The sequence below is a fragment of the Centruroides sculpturatus genome, unplaced genomic scaffold, assembly GCF_000671375.1.
Source record: "Centruroides sculpturatus isolate CEXI.00-Female unplaced genomic scaffold, Cexi_2.0 scaffold207, whole genome shotgun sequence".
NCBI classification, from domain to species: Eukaryota; Metazoa; Arthropoda; class Arachnida; order Scorpiones; family Buthidae; genus Centruroides; species Centruroides sculpturatus.
This window is the reverse complement of record NW_019384378.1, coordinates 606992-624872: the sequence shown is the minus strand read 5'-3', so window position 1 is coordinate 624872 and position 17881 is coordinate 606992. Positions and strand designations below refer to the sequence as shown.

At 30.3% G+C, this 17881-nt stretch overlaps 1 protein-coding gene across 1 annotated transcript in view; it reads right to left on the bottom strand.

Annotated features, from left to right (window-relative positions):
• LOC111617759 (LIM domain-binding protein 2-like) overlaps window positions 1-17570 on the bottom strand; it is a 61727-nt gene extending 44157 nt beyond the window's left edge. The window contains exon 1 of the mRNA XM_023359049.1: window positions 16755-17570. Within this exon, the coding sequence (XP_023214817.1) occupies window positions 16755-16913 (159 nt within the window). The 5' untranslated portion in view covers window positions 16914-17570. The remainder of the gene's footprint in view (window positions 1-16754) is intronic.
• Window positions 17571-17881: the final 311 nt, after the last annotated feature.

Below are 17881 nucleotides of genomic sequence, written 5' to 3'. Positions count from 1 at the left end.
TCTTTTAACATTATTTGTTTTGATCTAACATGTTTCAATAAATTTCACTTTTTTAAAAAAATCTTCATTTAATTTTAATTCTAAGAAAAAACATTGATACATTGTTTTCTAGAAAATTGCTCTTTTTTAAAAATTTTTAGAATTTCCATGTAAGGCTGATAGAAATGTTCAAGAAAATTTTAAGATTTGGCTGTTTTTTTATGACTTATTTGAAACATGTTACCATGTTTCCCCGAAAATAAGACAGTGTCTTATATTAATTTTTGCTCTAAAAAATGCACTAGGTCTTATTTTCAGAGGGAGGTCTTATATTTCGCAATTCAGCAAAATCTGTGCTAGGTCTTATTTTCTGCGGATGTCTTATTTTCGGGGAAACACGGTAGTTACAACCAGTCTTTCACTCCAACTTTATTCCAAGAGTTAGAAAAAATTTTATTTGAAGTTTGATAATTTGCTTGTATGATTGCATTTTTTCTGATTTCTTTCAATATTGAATAGTCTTGGCTATTTAGTTTTAAAAGGTATAGATTGGTGTTTAGTTGAAAATGCCAAATAAAACATAAAATTAATTATCTATCTCCTTCTCAGCAATATTAGTTAATTATACTAAGAAACACACCTGATTTCTATTTGCTGAGTTATTCTTTATTGTTTTACCATAAAATTAATATTAAAATAAAATTTGTATGAGTAATAGTATAGTTGTATAAATAACAAATTTATTAAATTTTACTGATAAGTAAGTTATAATTCTCCTTTCTTTGATTTCTTAACTAAAATTAAATGCATCCTATTATATTAATTGGTTTACTGTTTTATTTTTACTAATTTTTAACATCTGAAATCTATCTTATATTTTTCTACATGAACAGTATCTTTTTTACTTGGAATTTTGGTACCTAGTTGATAAAACTCGTTGTCCTTTACATCTACTACAACTGCAATAATGCTTTTCGGGTCAGTTTTAGCTTTGTCAATTTCAGGCACTTTCAGTCTTACATTTTGGCCAATTTTCACATTTGGATATTTATCAACAGACCTGGCTTTCATTTTTTCAGCATTGTTTCTCCAAACTCAATTTTGCATTGTTTCTTATAGTCACTACAGATTCTATCTTTTTTGGTATTGGCTCTATAATTACATGAACTTCCTGAGACTCAATTGTGTTTTCTGTCTCTGAATCCGTATCTCTCTGAATCGTTACATTGGAATCATAGGTTATTTGATTCTCCTTCATCTTCTCAGTAATAATCATTTCATCTTCTTGTGTTTTATCGTTAACAGTGCTATTGTCTATATCCCCTTCTGACTCATTTTAAACAATGCTTTCTTCCTTGTCCTGTTCGATTGCATTTTTGATGTCGTTATTTTGTTCCGTATTGTCATGCAAATGCAACAACTTCTCTAAATCTTCTTCAGATCTTATAACTCTAATCATATCATTAGGGAATGCTGAAGTTGCAAGGCCCTTTTTCATTGGACAACCAAACATTGCTTCATAGGGAGAACATTTGATTCCCTCGTGATATGCTCTATTTTTCATTGCCTGGATGAATCTTTAACCCTCTGACCACTTTGATAACTGTGTGAGATAAGCAGTGGGTCACTTGTTAAGTCCCAATTGGCCACTTACTCTGCACTGGCTGGTAAAACCCGATCTTGGAGTCGTTGGATGGCTAGGAGGGCAAATCGAGTGGGGAGTGCGTCGGTAAGTCAGCAGGTGTCCTTAATTGACAGGAGTCAGGTTAACAAAACAAAAAGCATTTATTGAATCAACAAATCTAAACTACGAGAGGCAAACTTACTACTAAGGTTAACTGCGGTTATATTAAAATATATACAGAAATTGGCAACGAATTTCGTAGCTACGTCGCTGACCTAATTTCTAGTTCGAGAGAGAGCACTTTTACAAATTATAACCTCTAAATACCTCTCGGTGGAAGGGTGAGTTGGCACAATCGTCTATATGGAAGAGGTAGGAGTCCTCGATATCTTTTATCCAATGTCCTCTCTCTGTAGCTGGATCAGGTCTGCTGTATGGAGGTTTGGGAGTCGAGGTGGGCACTATCACAAAGTATAACTTCCTATGACAAATCGCCCTGAGCTTCCAGAGGTCTCCCTTTTTATATCCTTGTCGCGAGAGAGCTGACACGTCATTGACTTTTGTTGACGATGACGATGCATTCTTCACACATAAGTGTAAACTTTCTCAGCTAGTCGTTATACTATCGGTGAAATCCGATCTACTACAAATTCTTCAGTTTTTCCGAAGATAATTAACAGAAAATTTAGGTTTTTAAGAAGCCTGTAAAAATCCGCGACCTCACAACTGATTGGTTTCCATCCATGTGCTCAGCATATTTTCTATGTCTTGATTAGCACACTCCATGTACGATTTTTACATCAGGCCACATGGAGCATAAACTCTCAATAACTTGGTTAGAGAATTCTCGACCATTATCGGAATGAAGGATGCTTAGCACTCCAAAGTGGTGAAAATATCCAAAAGATGGTATACAACTTCTATGGCGCATTTAGTTTAAAGTGCATGAAGGATCACAAATTTGGTAAGATGGTTTTGGTAAACTAAAATACATTTATAATTTCCATCTGGGGTAGTTTGTAGATCTATTAGATCAACCTGACAGCATGAGTTCATTTCACTATGAAGTATAGGTCTGATGACAATGCCCTTTTTCAATGTCTTCTGTTTCTTTTGGCAAGGTTGACATAGTTTCAAATATGTCATAGTAACCTCAACTGTTACATTTTTATACTTGCAGTTACATTCCTTAAGCATCCGTTCCTTCCACCATGGCCAACAGCAACATGCATTTCTTCAAGAATGTTGAATAAGTCCTCATAACAAATGTAATAGCTTATTTCTCCATTCTCCTCCTTCATAGGCGCAATTAGTTTTTCTTTGCCACCTATAGTCAAAATGTCGTAACGCTTTATACACCTATAATGAGCAGCTTGTTTCTTTTTCATGTTCTTTGTAGCTTTTACTTCCTCCAAACACTTTGCGTATTTGTCCCTATTGAGATAAAAGTCTATCTTTCTTGCTTGCAACGAGCTCTTCCATTATTTCATAAAATCTCCATTTCACACTCATCTTGATTCATAAATAACTTTTAGACAGAGAAATCTCAAACCAGATTAGAATTAATGTGCACATTCTAACATGTCAAATGACAGAATGCGGCGAGCGAAGGCGGCAGCGCAGTGCAGTACAGAAAGCGGGAACTATTTTTCAACATTTACCATGTCTTTGAGATAAAACCTAAGATATACCAAGTAAATGCAGGTAAAAGTTCAAAATTAATGATGATAGCAGAACATTTCGGACTTTTACCACAAAGATTTGGTAAATCTTAGGTTTTACTGGAAAATCTTAGGATTTACCATAATTCGAGCATTTACAGTAACAAATATATATTTACTTTAACGTGTATTTATTTATTTAAATCAACGAACCTGATTTATCAAGGAAAAAACAGATTTTTCGGCTAAGTGTCGTATATGACACGGCCTTGTGACGTGTCTTGCCACCTTGTGACAGGAGGGTTAATGTATGTATTTTATTTAATTTAAGAAATATAAGCCAAATAATTATTATAATATTAAGTTTTTAATTAAATAAAAGATATTAATACCACATCTGGAAGTTTTATTATACTAGTTTAGTATAAAAGCCAATCAATTGAAAAATAGAAAATTAAAATCCTTCATATAAACAATACTTTTAATATAGAGAAAAATTAAAGAAACAATATCAAGAGTATATTAAAATAGTTATTTCATAGTTCATCCAAATACATTCAGATACTTTATAAATTAAAGACTAACAGAAATATGGATAGTGCCATAACATTATTCATAAAACATTGAGGTTAATCTTGATGTCTTACTATATATCAATATTCTTAGATATTGATTCTAAACATCAATGTCATCAATTCATCTTGTTTTTGATGATCTATTATTACTAGGAAAAAATAAATATCATGATAGTTATTTCTAAATTAGTGAACAGTTAAAAAACAGGATCAAATTTTCCATTACAGTGTTTTTTCTATATGGCATATTCAAGGCAAAATTCAAATATTGATAGATATAATCAATACTGATAAGAAAAGGAGAGTGAAGCAGCAAGATTATTTTAGAGTAAAATCCAGTTGATTTATAGCTGTGATATGTAATATGGAATATCACAACATATATACAGAATATCTCATGTAAAATTGAGCCCACGCAGTGAAAACAACACAAATGAACTTAAACAAAAAACACTCATTAGAAACTTTATTTTAAAATTATTTAAGCATACAGAAATTTACAGATGATACTGAAAATGATATCCTTTTGCATCTATGCATCTTTGTATATGCATATTCATATTGACATAAAATACTGATCTCAATAACTGCAATGTCTCTGCAAATGCTTTCTTTAAGTTTGCATATAGTTCTGGAATTAGTCTCATACACTTTCCCTTTTATATACTCCCTATAAAATTTATACAGGAAATCCTCATTAATTTTAACTTGGATAGTTCAAAATCCCATTAATTCATAACTGTACTTTTTGTACTTTTGTCCCGACTGATATATATATAGAGGTTTACACATTGAGAAATTTGGTTAGTTTGAAATACAGTTTCTCTGTAATTTGAATTGAAAATTGTCTGAACTGTGATATGCATATGTTAACTCATTCATTTAGATCAAAGTACCTCCATGCTATAAAAGAAGAATAAATCAAGAACAACTCTAATCTGGTTAACATGGTCTCACTTTTACAGTAACTCATTTTTGAGTATCACTTTACACATAAACTACCTTTTATTCCTCTTATCTCATAAAATATGACTGGGATTCAGGATTGCAAGATTAGACTACAAGTAACAGATTGAGATCTGTTAGTAGTAGATTCGAGACTGTAGGTTCTAGGATATTATATATGGGCGACTTACTACTTTTTGAAATACTTAAAAATAATTTGGGCTAAATTTCAAGGTATTCTACTTTACATTTTATAAAACCTGTCTGGTGACCTGTGAGGTTCTCACCAGATATGTGCTGCTTATCTGCAATTTATTTATATTATTATTTCTAAGCCAAACGATCACTATAATTAATTGGGCTATTAATATGCTGTAATTAATAATTAGAAATCAATTACAGTGATCATTTGGCTTGGTATCAGTACATCAAGTTTCAGGAAAGTTGATATTTATATATGTATATATAATTATTATTATTAATTAACAAAAATAGCATTCTTCTGGATAAATAGACATATTCCGTTTGACATATTCCATAGTAGACATAATCTCATTTTAGTAATCAATAGGATCAATCAATCTCATTTTATTTTGAGAAGAAAAAAGGAAGATAAAAAATAAAATAAAATACAAAATAGAATGATTTAAAATTTCAGATATTTAGAAATATTGTTATTTATTTCTTTCCAAAACAAATTAACTTCAATAAATGATCTTAAATAAATATATTAATAATCACAATTCAAGAGTGATAAATTGTAATGAAGAAATATTAGTGCTTCAGCATTCATATCAAGTAGGTGATTTTGTTGATCATTATAAAAACTTCCAGCCTCACTGAACATACTGTAAATTCACTAAATGAATAGGTTTAATGATATCAAGATATAAGGTACCTGGATGGATGTAAGAGTTGAAAATAAAGCTAATTTGTGAATATAAGTATACTAGTGGTGAGCACATTTTCTTGAAAAAAATGCTGAAAACTTGAGTTGAATTTCATTTCCATTTACAACCTGCAGTTATATCAATAAATTATCAGATGAAGAAAAAAAAGACAGTTAAAAACTTAAAATCTATAATTTAAGTGATTATCCATATCATTTTCCAGGACATACATAAAGAAATGAATATTATGTAACCTAATATAAAATGATTAGATATTTATTCTTATTTAATAAATTATTAATTTATATATTCATGAAAAGCAATAAGAAATTTGGATATTTATATATTATTAAGTGCATTGCAATTGCTTTTAGCTCTTGCTTTTGCTGTTGGGTAATCATGAAAATATTGATGATATAAACAGGATAATTTAGGTCAGTTTTGTTTCCTACAAAACACAATTGATTACATAAAATTTTCCAATGCATTTATGCATAATAGCATTAAAATTATTTTTTAACTTATCTTTGAATGTGATTATACTTGAGTTTATTTATTAAAAGAATTTAATTTACTAAAATGTTATATATAAGAGAAATACAGTAAAAACTATATTATTCCAGGAAAAGTAATACATAAAATTCCAAGAATGTTTGAGGTGCTTTATATAGTTGACTAGATTGCAAATTCAATTACATATGTAAGCTTTACAAGCCAAATATTTTGTCAGTGATTTTTAGAGTGAACAGAGATGATTCTCTGTTCACTCTAAAAATCACTGACAAATAAAGAAGAAAACATGTTTATAGAATAATGCCTAGAATCTTCAGAAAAATTTCATTTCCTGATTAATTTCAATCAAATGACAAGGATTAGAATGAAAATCCTTATTTATTATCTTTATACACAAATGTAGAAAAATGTTTATTTCTAATAATAAAGCCAAACAATTGCTGGATTATATCTGTCTATATTACTATCAATATTATTATTATTAATAATTAAATAGTAAGTACTTTTGCACTAGGGACCATCTCTTGTTAAATCTAATAATTATAATTAAATTAATATTAATATTTCTGAAAGCAAAGATCAGACAAAGGTCCAGATAGTGTAACTGACAATGCAGTCACACAGTATGCAAGAGTTGCAGGTTTGAGTCCCATTCCGGCCGATTCTTTTCTTTCAATACTTTCTAAATTAATTTTTAAAATATTAATTTAATTATAATTATTAAATTTAGCAATATATCACTCATAAAACCAACACCAGCACATAACAAAAAAAAAAGGAAAAATTTACGGGATCTCAACAATTCAACGGTGGCCTATTTCACAATATGTGACTACAAAGCATTGTTCCTGTCTATAAAACTGGAACCCTATTTCTGTGAGCTGAGAGATTTTCTTCTGGCAAAGGTGGAGGGCACTTATAAGTATCTCCCTGATTTGTTAGCTGGTGCACTCATCCTTCTTCGAATAAAAAGATGTCACCTACCTACAGACAAGGGGTGTACCTATGGGTAGCCCAATATCAGGAATGCTATGTGAATTAGTGGTCAGAAAACATGAAAATGCCATATTATCTAAACTTCTTGAGAACATAGATAGCATTGTATGTCAGATACATTGATGACATTCTCATAGTATGGAACAAGGTACCTAACCTGGACTCAGTACTTAGGTATTTCAAAGATAACCCCTATGGCCTGTTGTTAAAAGTTAAACAAAAGAGTTGTACGATGGTACACTTTTTGGATATCAACATCAATATGAAGAATGATCATCTGTCCACCTGTGTTATCCATAGTCATATACACCTCTATTTATGCCTAACCATTCACATAACCCTTACTGTTACAAAGTCTTCGCTTTTCAAACCCTAGTAAAAAGGGCCCACATACATTGTTCTGAGGAAAATGAAAGGAAAACAATTATCTTGGATCAAGGCCCTAGCAACTCAACATGGATAACCGTCCTCTTTGGTAAAACATCTTATAAAACAATATACAAATAAGGGAAACAGAACTATTCTACAAGAATGAAAGTTATCACATACAACAAAACACTTTCTAATATATGCTGCTGGCCAAGCAAAATGCAACACCTGCAATATCTAGAGTCCTATATGGTGTTGCATTTTACTTGGCCAGCAGTGTATATAGAGAAATAGCCAGGACCACTTAAAGTGCAACTCCAACAATTTTCTCTCTCATCAGAAATGATAAAAACCATATACATGACTCATACTCTCCAGGACTTTACGCCATACTTCTTTGTTAATCGCTCATTAATATATATTGGAGTGACTGCAAGGGGTCTCACCATGAGGATGAAGGAACATAAATATTCCATAAGAAAAAAGGTAACAACCACAGTGTTAGTGATGTATGTGGGTAGTGAGGAAGTCTGGGTTGAACTACAGAATGCAAAATTGGTACACAGAGTGTCGGATAAAGCACAACTCAAATATCTTGAGGCACTTGAGATCTATCGTGCAATTAAACAGAGTCGCTATTAACTTCAAGGAAATGGTCATGCTATCCACAGCATTGTGTGCCATTTTTGAACTAGACTCCGCCAACATAAACTCCCATTAACGAAAATTTAAACTATGGAGGATATTTAGTTCATAGTAATTAACATGAAATTAATTAAAGCTGGACAATCGGGAAACTGCCAATTCTTAACAGTCTAATCCACTCTTTCAGAATTCAGAGCTCATAATTTCAGATTATTTATTTGTTTATTGTTTAAATAATATACATATTTTGAAATTTTATCCCAAACATATAAATTTTAACAATGTATTTGAATCACGTAATCAGTTTGAACTTTTAAAAAAACATTCTACTTTTGGTAGTCATTTGTTCGGTATCATATATACCTGAGGATGTCTATTTCAAATAGACAAAAACATTTGTAAATTTTTCCTTTTTTCTTGTTATGTGCTGGTGTTAGTTTTATGAGTGATATATTTACACAAACCCAGTTTTTGAGATATAGTAAATTTAGCAAGAGATGGTGCCTAATGCCTACTTCTAGTGCCAAATTACTTAGCCTGAAATAATCAGACAATCATTTGGCTTTAATATATAACTATAGGGTTTTAGTTGTTGATATTTCTAATAATAATTATTAGTACAGTCATAGTAATTATTAGTATAGTCTATTATTAGTATAATCCCTGAAATATACATATATAACAAACATTATTTTGTGGACAATCACTATTCGTGTTTTTCATAAAGTATAGAGGACACTGCATTTTTACAAAATGGCTACTTTATCTGGGTCGCTTGTAACTAGTAATGTAATAATGTAATATTAATCATATATTACTATCCGATATAATGATATATGCTGCCTGTAGCTATTTATCGAGAAATTTTATAGAAGGAGAACAATTATTGTTAGCGGAACACATCATTATGTAGTATTGAAACAAATGAGTGAGATTGTTCTATACATACTTGTGCCCTTTGTGTTAAAAAACATCAGCTTTGACATTGTCCCATCAGGGCTGGATTTACAAGTAAAAAGCCTTGACTTTCAAGGAACCTCAAACATTTGTACAAAAAAGAAAATTGAAGTCAGATTTTGTAATAAGCATTTTTTACTAACCAACAAAATATACTTGACTGTTTATTTTATGTAGTATTTCATTAATTTTTTTCTAAGAATTAACAAAAGATATTTTTAAAAAATATTGATAAAACCAATTTAAAAAAAGATTTTTAATGGAATGGATATAAAAATTTAATTAAATTTAGTTATAAAACAGAAGGCTAGTGAAACCTCACGTCTTTTTCTTCCAATATCTGTATTAAATCACATAGTCTGATTTAATTATTTTCTTTTTATGATTGAAGGTTGGTAAGGGATACAGAGTTCAGCTTAGGGCTTTGAAATGCTTAAATCCGGCACGGTGTCCTACACAAAATTACTGTCATTTTAAACTTTAATAAAATGTTTTAAAATTGACAGCATAACTTGTTCCTGTAAAGCTGGACAATCGGGAAACTGCCAATTCTTAACAGTCTAATCCACTCTTTCAGAATTCAGAGCTCATAAATATAACCGATCAATTTCCGAATAATCATCTATTTTTCCTGTTTTTCGTGTGGGAATAGACAAAAATTTATATCAGGCTCTCGTAAGGCTTTGAAATTGCAATTTGGAACAAACAGTAAGCGTTGCTTTTTCTATCGCTTTTCATCTTTACTGCTGATAATACACAAGAATGAATCAAACGACCCAGATAGAATAGTTTTGTTTTTAAACATTAGAGGGCAAGCATCCGGTGAAAAATGCAAATAAACCAGCTTTAATTTTTTTTATTTACATTAAGACATTTATTTTGCTTTTCTTCATCACTAAGAAAAATATGAAAATTTATTTTATTTTCCATATTATGATAATTCATGGCTTAACTATTCAGCATTTTTTCAAAAAAAAGGTGCTCACCATAATTATACTATTTATGAATTGATTTTGTTTTCATTCTTACATCTTGATAACTTAAGTTTGACAACATTGCTAAACTTATCCATATACTACTTGTGGAGCAGCCAAATACAGGTTGGCTAGATGGAGAATAAAAACCTGGTTCCAGTATTAGCTCACAAGAAAAGGTCTGTTTATGTATGTTTACGAGGGCTGTTCAAAAAGTATCAGACCTTTGGTCGGCAAAAATACATTTTTTGATTTTGAGGTACAAAACCCTAATCTCCTTCAGTCTCCTTGGTAGTGTATACACTTCTCCCAGCGTTCCTGCCATTGTTGGAAACACTGCTGGAACGCATCTTTTGGAATGGCCACCAGCCGGTCCGTCGCATTCTGCACGATGTCTTCTCTTGACTAAAACCGGGTTCCTTTTAGCGGCATTTTTAGCGTGTGAAATAGCCAAAAGTCACACGGAGCCATGTGGGGAGAGTACAGAGCGTGACAAACCACAGGAGTGTTGTGTTTGGCGACGAAAGCCTGAATCAGATGCGCAGAATGGGCGGATGCGTTATCACGATGGAGCTGCCAAGTTTTGATCGACTACAGATCCGGTCGTTTGCATCGCACAGCATCAGAAAGACGACGATGGACCTCCTGGTAGTACTCCTTTGCGATGGTTTGGCCTTGTGGTGCATACTCACGATACACCACCCCACGAGAGTCGAAAAAACTGATATTGCTGCGGACCTGCCGCGCTTTTTTTGGCCTCAAGGATCGTCCCCAAAAGCCTGCTGAATCTTGCGAATGGTTTACGCTCGGGTATTGCCAAGGTTTTTGGCAAAATTTGATGTAATATCGCTGCTCACGTTGTTCAGTCATTTTCCAACTTAGTGGAATCCGACGAGAGCTCACTACACATTCTCACTCATAGGCCAACTGCCAGCGACTGACGCTTCCTGCAGGCGGGAAAAAATTCAGGGCTGTGCATGACTGTCCTCTCCACAACTCCACTGAAAGAGGCCTCCCGCACATCATTGGTTTACGCAGAAAAAATAAAAGTTGGATAGTTTTTGAACAGACCTCGTATATATGTATAACAAAAGATCTGTTGTAAGATGTTGTTTTGCCAACTAAGGAAGTAATAGGTTGTCCAGAAATTTCTTACTTACTTTTAATGGATGGCAACTGAACATGCTGGAGAATGTCAAAGCTACTAAAAGCATTAAAATATTTAAGCATGTGATTAAGTACATCATCAAGACACATCCATTAGAAAAAAAGCTTGTTAAGATTTTTTAATTACATTTAATCTGCATCTTCATTAAAATGGAAGCAAACAAGGTGTATTTTTGACATTTGATACTTTCTTTTTCCTGAAAAAGCAAAAACATAGTACAAGCAACAAATAAAATATGTGCTGTTTATGGTAATGGTGCTGCTGCTGCTGAATCAATACTTTGCAAATGGTTTGCTAAATTCAAAACAGATGATTTTAATATAAGAGATGCTTCAGCTTAGGAAGACCTGGCACCATTCAAGATGACCAGATTAAAACTGTTATACAACATTGGAAACAGCAGAAATAATGAACTAATCAAAAAGTACTAAATTTAACCATTTAAATGGTCAAATACACATATATGTATTGATCACTATTATATTTGTACATCACACAAATTACTGAAAAGAATTTATTAGATTGAATCTCTGTTTTTGATTCACTTTAAAATTCAATAAAAATGACTCATTTCTGAAACGAATAATAATAGATGATGAAAAGTGGATCATCTATAAACAATCATGATGCAAGCAAATTAAATCACCACTGCAATGACTAGGCTTCATTCAAAGGCATCTTCTAATGAAAGAGAATCATGACTATGAATTTCTTTCATAAAACTAATGAATCAATTCTGATAAGTACTGTTCTCAACTAGATCAACTGAAGATAGCAATATTCCAAGAAATGTCCAGAAGTGGCCAATAACAAGGGTATTGTGTTTTACCATGACAATGTAAGACCACATATCTCTTTGAAAATATCACAAAAATTATTGGAATATGACTGGAATATTTTACCTTGCCCACCATATTCACCCAACTTTTCAGTATGGGATTATCACTTAATTCATTCTAATCCATGCAGAATTCCCTTTGTGGTAAGAACTTTAAAAATCTGGAAGCCTGTAAAATTCACACCAACCAGTTTTTTTGCTCAAAAAAACAGGAAAGTTCTATCAAGATGGAATTATGAAGTTGTGAAACAGAGGTCATTAAAAACAGCAGTGCATAAATCACTAAACAAAAATAAAAGTTAATATTTTAAAATTTATGTTTATTTTCTGTAAAAATAATCACTACAAACTTTCTGGACAACCCAATACTTTTTAATTATGAATTTCTTTTATAGTTTATTGGGTATTTTTTTTAAATCAAACAACAGAATTTGTTTATAATTTATTTTCAATGTATTTTTTAAAAAATATAAAAAATACCAAGTTGTTAAAAAAATTATCAAAGTTTCCTACCATTGGTCACCTGAAATTTCAAGTAAAAAAGTCCATATTTTAACTAGTTTATCAAAAGCAAACATAATCACATGTAGTTAATTCTGTTGACATAAAAAGTCATTTTTTTACAAACCTATTAAAATAAGTTGATGAAATTTATTAATAAGTATATTTTTCATTGATTATAGAAGACTCTTAATGTTTATTTTTAGAATTATTTTACTACTTTAACTTCTTAAGTTGAAACTTGCTAAAATAAAGGGCACATTTACTAAAAGGCTTAAAACAGTTCATAAATAATGAATAATGTCACTTTTTATAATTACTTTATGCCCTGGTCAACTTATATACTAGTTAGTTTAATAGTAGTATTGGCAGTATGAAAACACATTAGAATATACAATGAAAATCTGATGTATATAGTGGCAGCAGAGACAAAGAGGAAAATACAGGGAGGGGAGGCTGTATAGACCTTATACTGTAAATACTTTTGAAACAGTTATTAGTAGTGTTGTAACAAATATTATATTCAGCCTCAGGCCGAATACCGAATATTCGGTCAAGAGCGTGGCCGAATAGCCGAATATTCGGCCAAACTATTCGGCTCGATTAACGCATGTACGAAAATTGGCACGCAAGCCGCATTATGGCAAGGATCCTGCTCTCCATTGGCCCGCTGTCACTACGCTTCGCCAATTGCGTTAATTCTTGACAGTTGTAGTGGACAGACAAGTGTCATGGAAGTATGTGATAAATGATGATATCAAATGTGGATAACAATAAAATGACCTACACGTGTAAATAACGGAAAAAGAACAGAGAAGGATCGCGAAGTGAAAATGTGAAAATAAATATGAAATTGAGTTGATAACATAATTGAACAAGTCGAGGCAGCTTATTGGCGCGAAATTTGCAGCCGTCAATGCCAAACAATTGTTGTCATAGACTTCGGAAAGCTAAATGCTTGTAATGAAAGTCACTTGCGTGCAAGGGTGAAAGCCTGGGGCCGTTCAGGCTATCAAGCTGTCTCGAATCTGTGAAATCATAACTGCGACTTATATTGACGTCCTATGTGTCTCTTTTCTCCGTTATCACCAGGCTGAGTCACGTAATTGTAAAATAGAAACTCTACGATGGAAAAGTGACGAATCGAAAGTATCGTGAGCGCATATTATGATGTATGCACAGGCATGCGTGGATTAGAGCGATAGAGGAAAGAGAAAGGGAAGAGTATAGATGAGCGCTTAAAAAGAAGGATAGGCAGGATCAGACCCTCAGATGTGCGAGGATTCTCTAACGATAGACGTGTACATGTGTTGATCTTTGTAATTATAAATTGTGAATACATGTGACTAATATTATTTTCTTTTTTATTTTGTGCATGTTACAAGTTATAAATAAATATAAATAAACAACACTAACTCGATAACATTAAATCTAAATACCAAAACGATTAATTTACTGTGTTTTTGTTATTTATTACTCCTGTTTTTAGGTATTCGGTATTTGGCCGAATAGTGAAAAATAGGCCGAATAGGCTGAATACCGAATAGTAACCGAATATTCGTTACATCACTAGTTATTAGAGATCCATGAATTTCTAATATTGTCTATATTGGCTGAAACTGGCACAATATTATTTTATTATCTAGCTGAAATTCATAATGGCAGTTTTGGCTAATATAGGCAATATTATCTCTCCGCTCATTGTATTTTTTTGCATTTGCAAGTTTCTTAGATACACAGACAGTGCCATAACTAGGCAGGTGCAACAGGTGCACCCACACAGGGCCCACTTGGAAGGGGGCTGAAAATGCATGTATTTGTTTTATTATTTTCCCAAACCTAATTAATTAAGGGGCCTAAATGCAAATTCTTGCACAGGGCACAGAAATGGCTAGTTAAGGCACTGCACATAGAACAACAGGGAAAGTATGAATTAAGCATTTATGAAACTGTGTTAAATAAGTCAACCTATAACAACAATGTACGTAATATGCTTGATTATTAAAAATCAAGAGAAAACATTTTCAAAATATATTACATAAACTACAATAATACTATATTATTGTTACAATTATTGTAAAAAATAATTTATTAATACATTTTATATTATCATATACTAATTTTTGATATTTTAAGATATGTACACTTCTAAAACATGACTCCTTTATTTCTAATAGATTCAATATATATCACATCTGATCATCAATTAAAAATTCTAACTAAAAAGTTATGAAATAATAATTTCAGATACTTTCTAATAATTTAAACTAATCTGCAATAATTCCAATTAGATAGTTTACAAATCACTTAAGTTAACCAACTGAAAGTTATTAAGACAATTTAATCAATAGAATATTCTGTTAGCTTTTCAAATATTGTTAATTCATTTCTAGATTCTTAATCTTGTTTCTTGGCAATTCTTAAAACAATTTTTAGCTCATTTTAATTCATCTCTAACAATACCAAATATTGGAAACTTCATTTTAAATATGAGCATTTTTCAGAAAATTTCTGAAGCAGATGTATAAATTTTTCTTATATTCAGGACATCTGAAATTTAATATTTTCTTCATTCATTTATACAGCTCCAGAACAAAAAAAAACACTTGGTAAAAATATCTCTTAGTAAGCAATATTCAAATGCAATATTTTTTTACTAATAAAAAGCAGAAGATAAAAATGTAAATAAAAAAACTAATAATAATTTTTCAGAAAAAGATATTTTCTAGATGTGATATAATCTTTAAAAACTATTTTTTGTATACTATGACAATTAAATGTTACTAAATGCAAGAGAGTTTCATTTAAAACTAAAAAAATTACATAAAGTGTTTAAAGAGATTTTTGTCAGAATATCTTGTAGTCTTCATAATTATTACAAAATTAAATGCATAATAAGTTATTTTTAAGAGTATTAAATTAATTACTGGAAACAAGTTTAAAAAAAAAATTCCAATCTTTTAGCAAAATTTAATATCTCTAACTTCATATTATCTACAGTTAGAACTGAATAATTTTATTTCTAGAATTGCTTTGTGAAGTAAAAATTTAAATGAAATATAAGGTTGTATATTAATTTTATATTGTAAATTTATATATATATATACTGTAAGTAGTTTCTGTGCTTGCTACATTGTGACAAGACAATGTAAACACAAAATGACTATATGAAACTTTTAAAAGTTTTATTAATTTGAGAATTGTATTTGTAAAACTGAAGTTTGAAATGTAGATTTATAATTCATCTCTTTATCATTTATATAATTAGCAATGTCTGACAGGCAGCATAATTATATAAAAAATGATTCAAATCTTGAATGTTTAAGAAAGTATTTAATCAATAATACAGGTATTACGTATACAGTGGAGCATCAAAAATCTGGAATAATTGGGGTGACACACATCCAGATTTTCAAATATACATGTAAATTAGCATTTTAAGTACTGTAAACTCCAAATATACTGTAATTCAAGTTTAGGTGTTCAAGTTCAAGACAGTATTTCTTAAAGAATGTAGGAATACTTAAAGGTTTAAAATATAGTTTACAAAACCACTATATTTAAACAAAAAAAATAATACACTAATCATAATTTCAAACTTAAAAAAACTGCAAATTCTGAATGAATGTTAGAACATGAAAATGCATTGCTGAAAGCACATCAACAATAAAGTTATCATTGAAAGGATTTTAATATTCATTTTTTAACAACTGAATCTGGATTTTTAATGCTTTACTGTATATAATTATATAAATTGTTATATCTACTCTACACTTCTATTGTAATATTAGATTTTTCCTGCGTAAACACTTATATTAGAACTATCTGATTTATAAATTATTATATATTCATTCTTTTCATTAAAATACAATCTTTTATAATTTATTACTTCTGAGTATCACATAATCCTTTAATTTTTTACACTGAATTCATTTTCCATTTTAAAAGTATAAATTGCTTATTTAATGTAACATGCCAGATAAAAAATTTTAATAAAGTATTTATTCAATTTTTCCCCCTTTAAAAACTTTCTCCACTTAAATAGATTTTATTTTAAATATTCAAACAATTATTTTATAAAAATCTAATATTTATTTTTATATTTAATATTTCACTTACCTCTGTTCTTTGCTGCAATCTTTTATTCATTTCATATATCCTATAGTCTGGTTGTCCAAAATATGGAGTGTGCCTCCTAAAATATGAGGAAAATGGTGATGAATAAAATGGATCAGCAGGTGGACCACCAAGCATATTTTGATTAAACATTGGCTTCATCAGTTAGCTTAAAATTAATCAAAATCGCAAAAGAAATAACAATAATGTAGACTGGATATCAATTCATATACACACGCACACAACTTAACACCACAATTCTTGTGTTTGCATATCTAAAATTCTGATACAGATGAGTTTTTTTGATTGTAAAATGTCTTTTTTTATTATTATTAATTTTTATTTTATGAATTTTTCACGTGTTCCTCGATAAAATTTGTGGGGAAAACATTCAAAAAACATACACTAATACAGTTCTGTTCGATAAACAATAAAATCTGTAAATTTCAAGGGTTACACGTGACTTTTGTAAAATGATTTTATCACGTGATCGATGACACAACAAACCAATTGTTGTTTAATAGTTGATAGTGTCAAAACTGAAGTAGAAATTATTCTCAAATGTTAAGCACGCTCTTCCACTCAATAAATTAGGCTTAGCAAATTATATTTTAAAAAGTTCACACTCTTATTATAAGAGTATATTTACAAAAAAAAAAATTAAAGTAAAAATACTCATAATAAAGTTTGATGCTTTTGTGATATAAACTTGTAAATGTCAGTGAATCATTTAAAGAGACGAATGAAAACAATACTACAGTATAGAAGACATTCTGGCTTGGATAGCTTACGACAAGCGCTTGCAGCGCCACATATGATATCAAACAGCAATCCCGCATTCAAAAAATATTTCAAAACAAGTTTGTAAATCTAATAAATTAAAATTATATTATTAATCTAATTAATATATATTAATCATTTTAAGGTAAACAAGTTTTATATTCCTCTATAATAAGAAGTAAACATTTTTTTATGACCAATAAAATTCGATTTGTAATGAATAAATTTTGTGTTTATATTCAATGTAAAATTCAAATTTATGTATAAATAATTTCACATTACGGCATTTATCTATATGAAAATTCTAATTTTTTTTCATTACTAGAAATATTTTATTCTATTATATACTA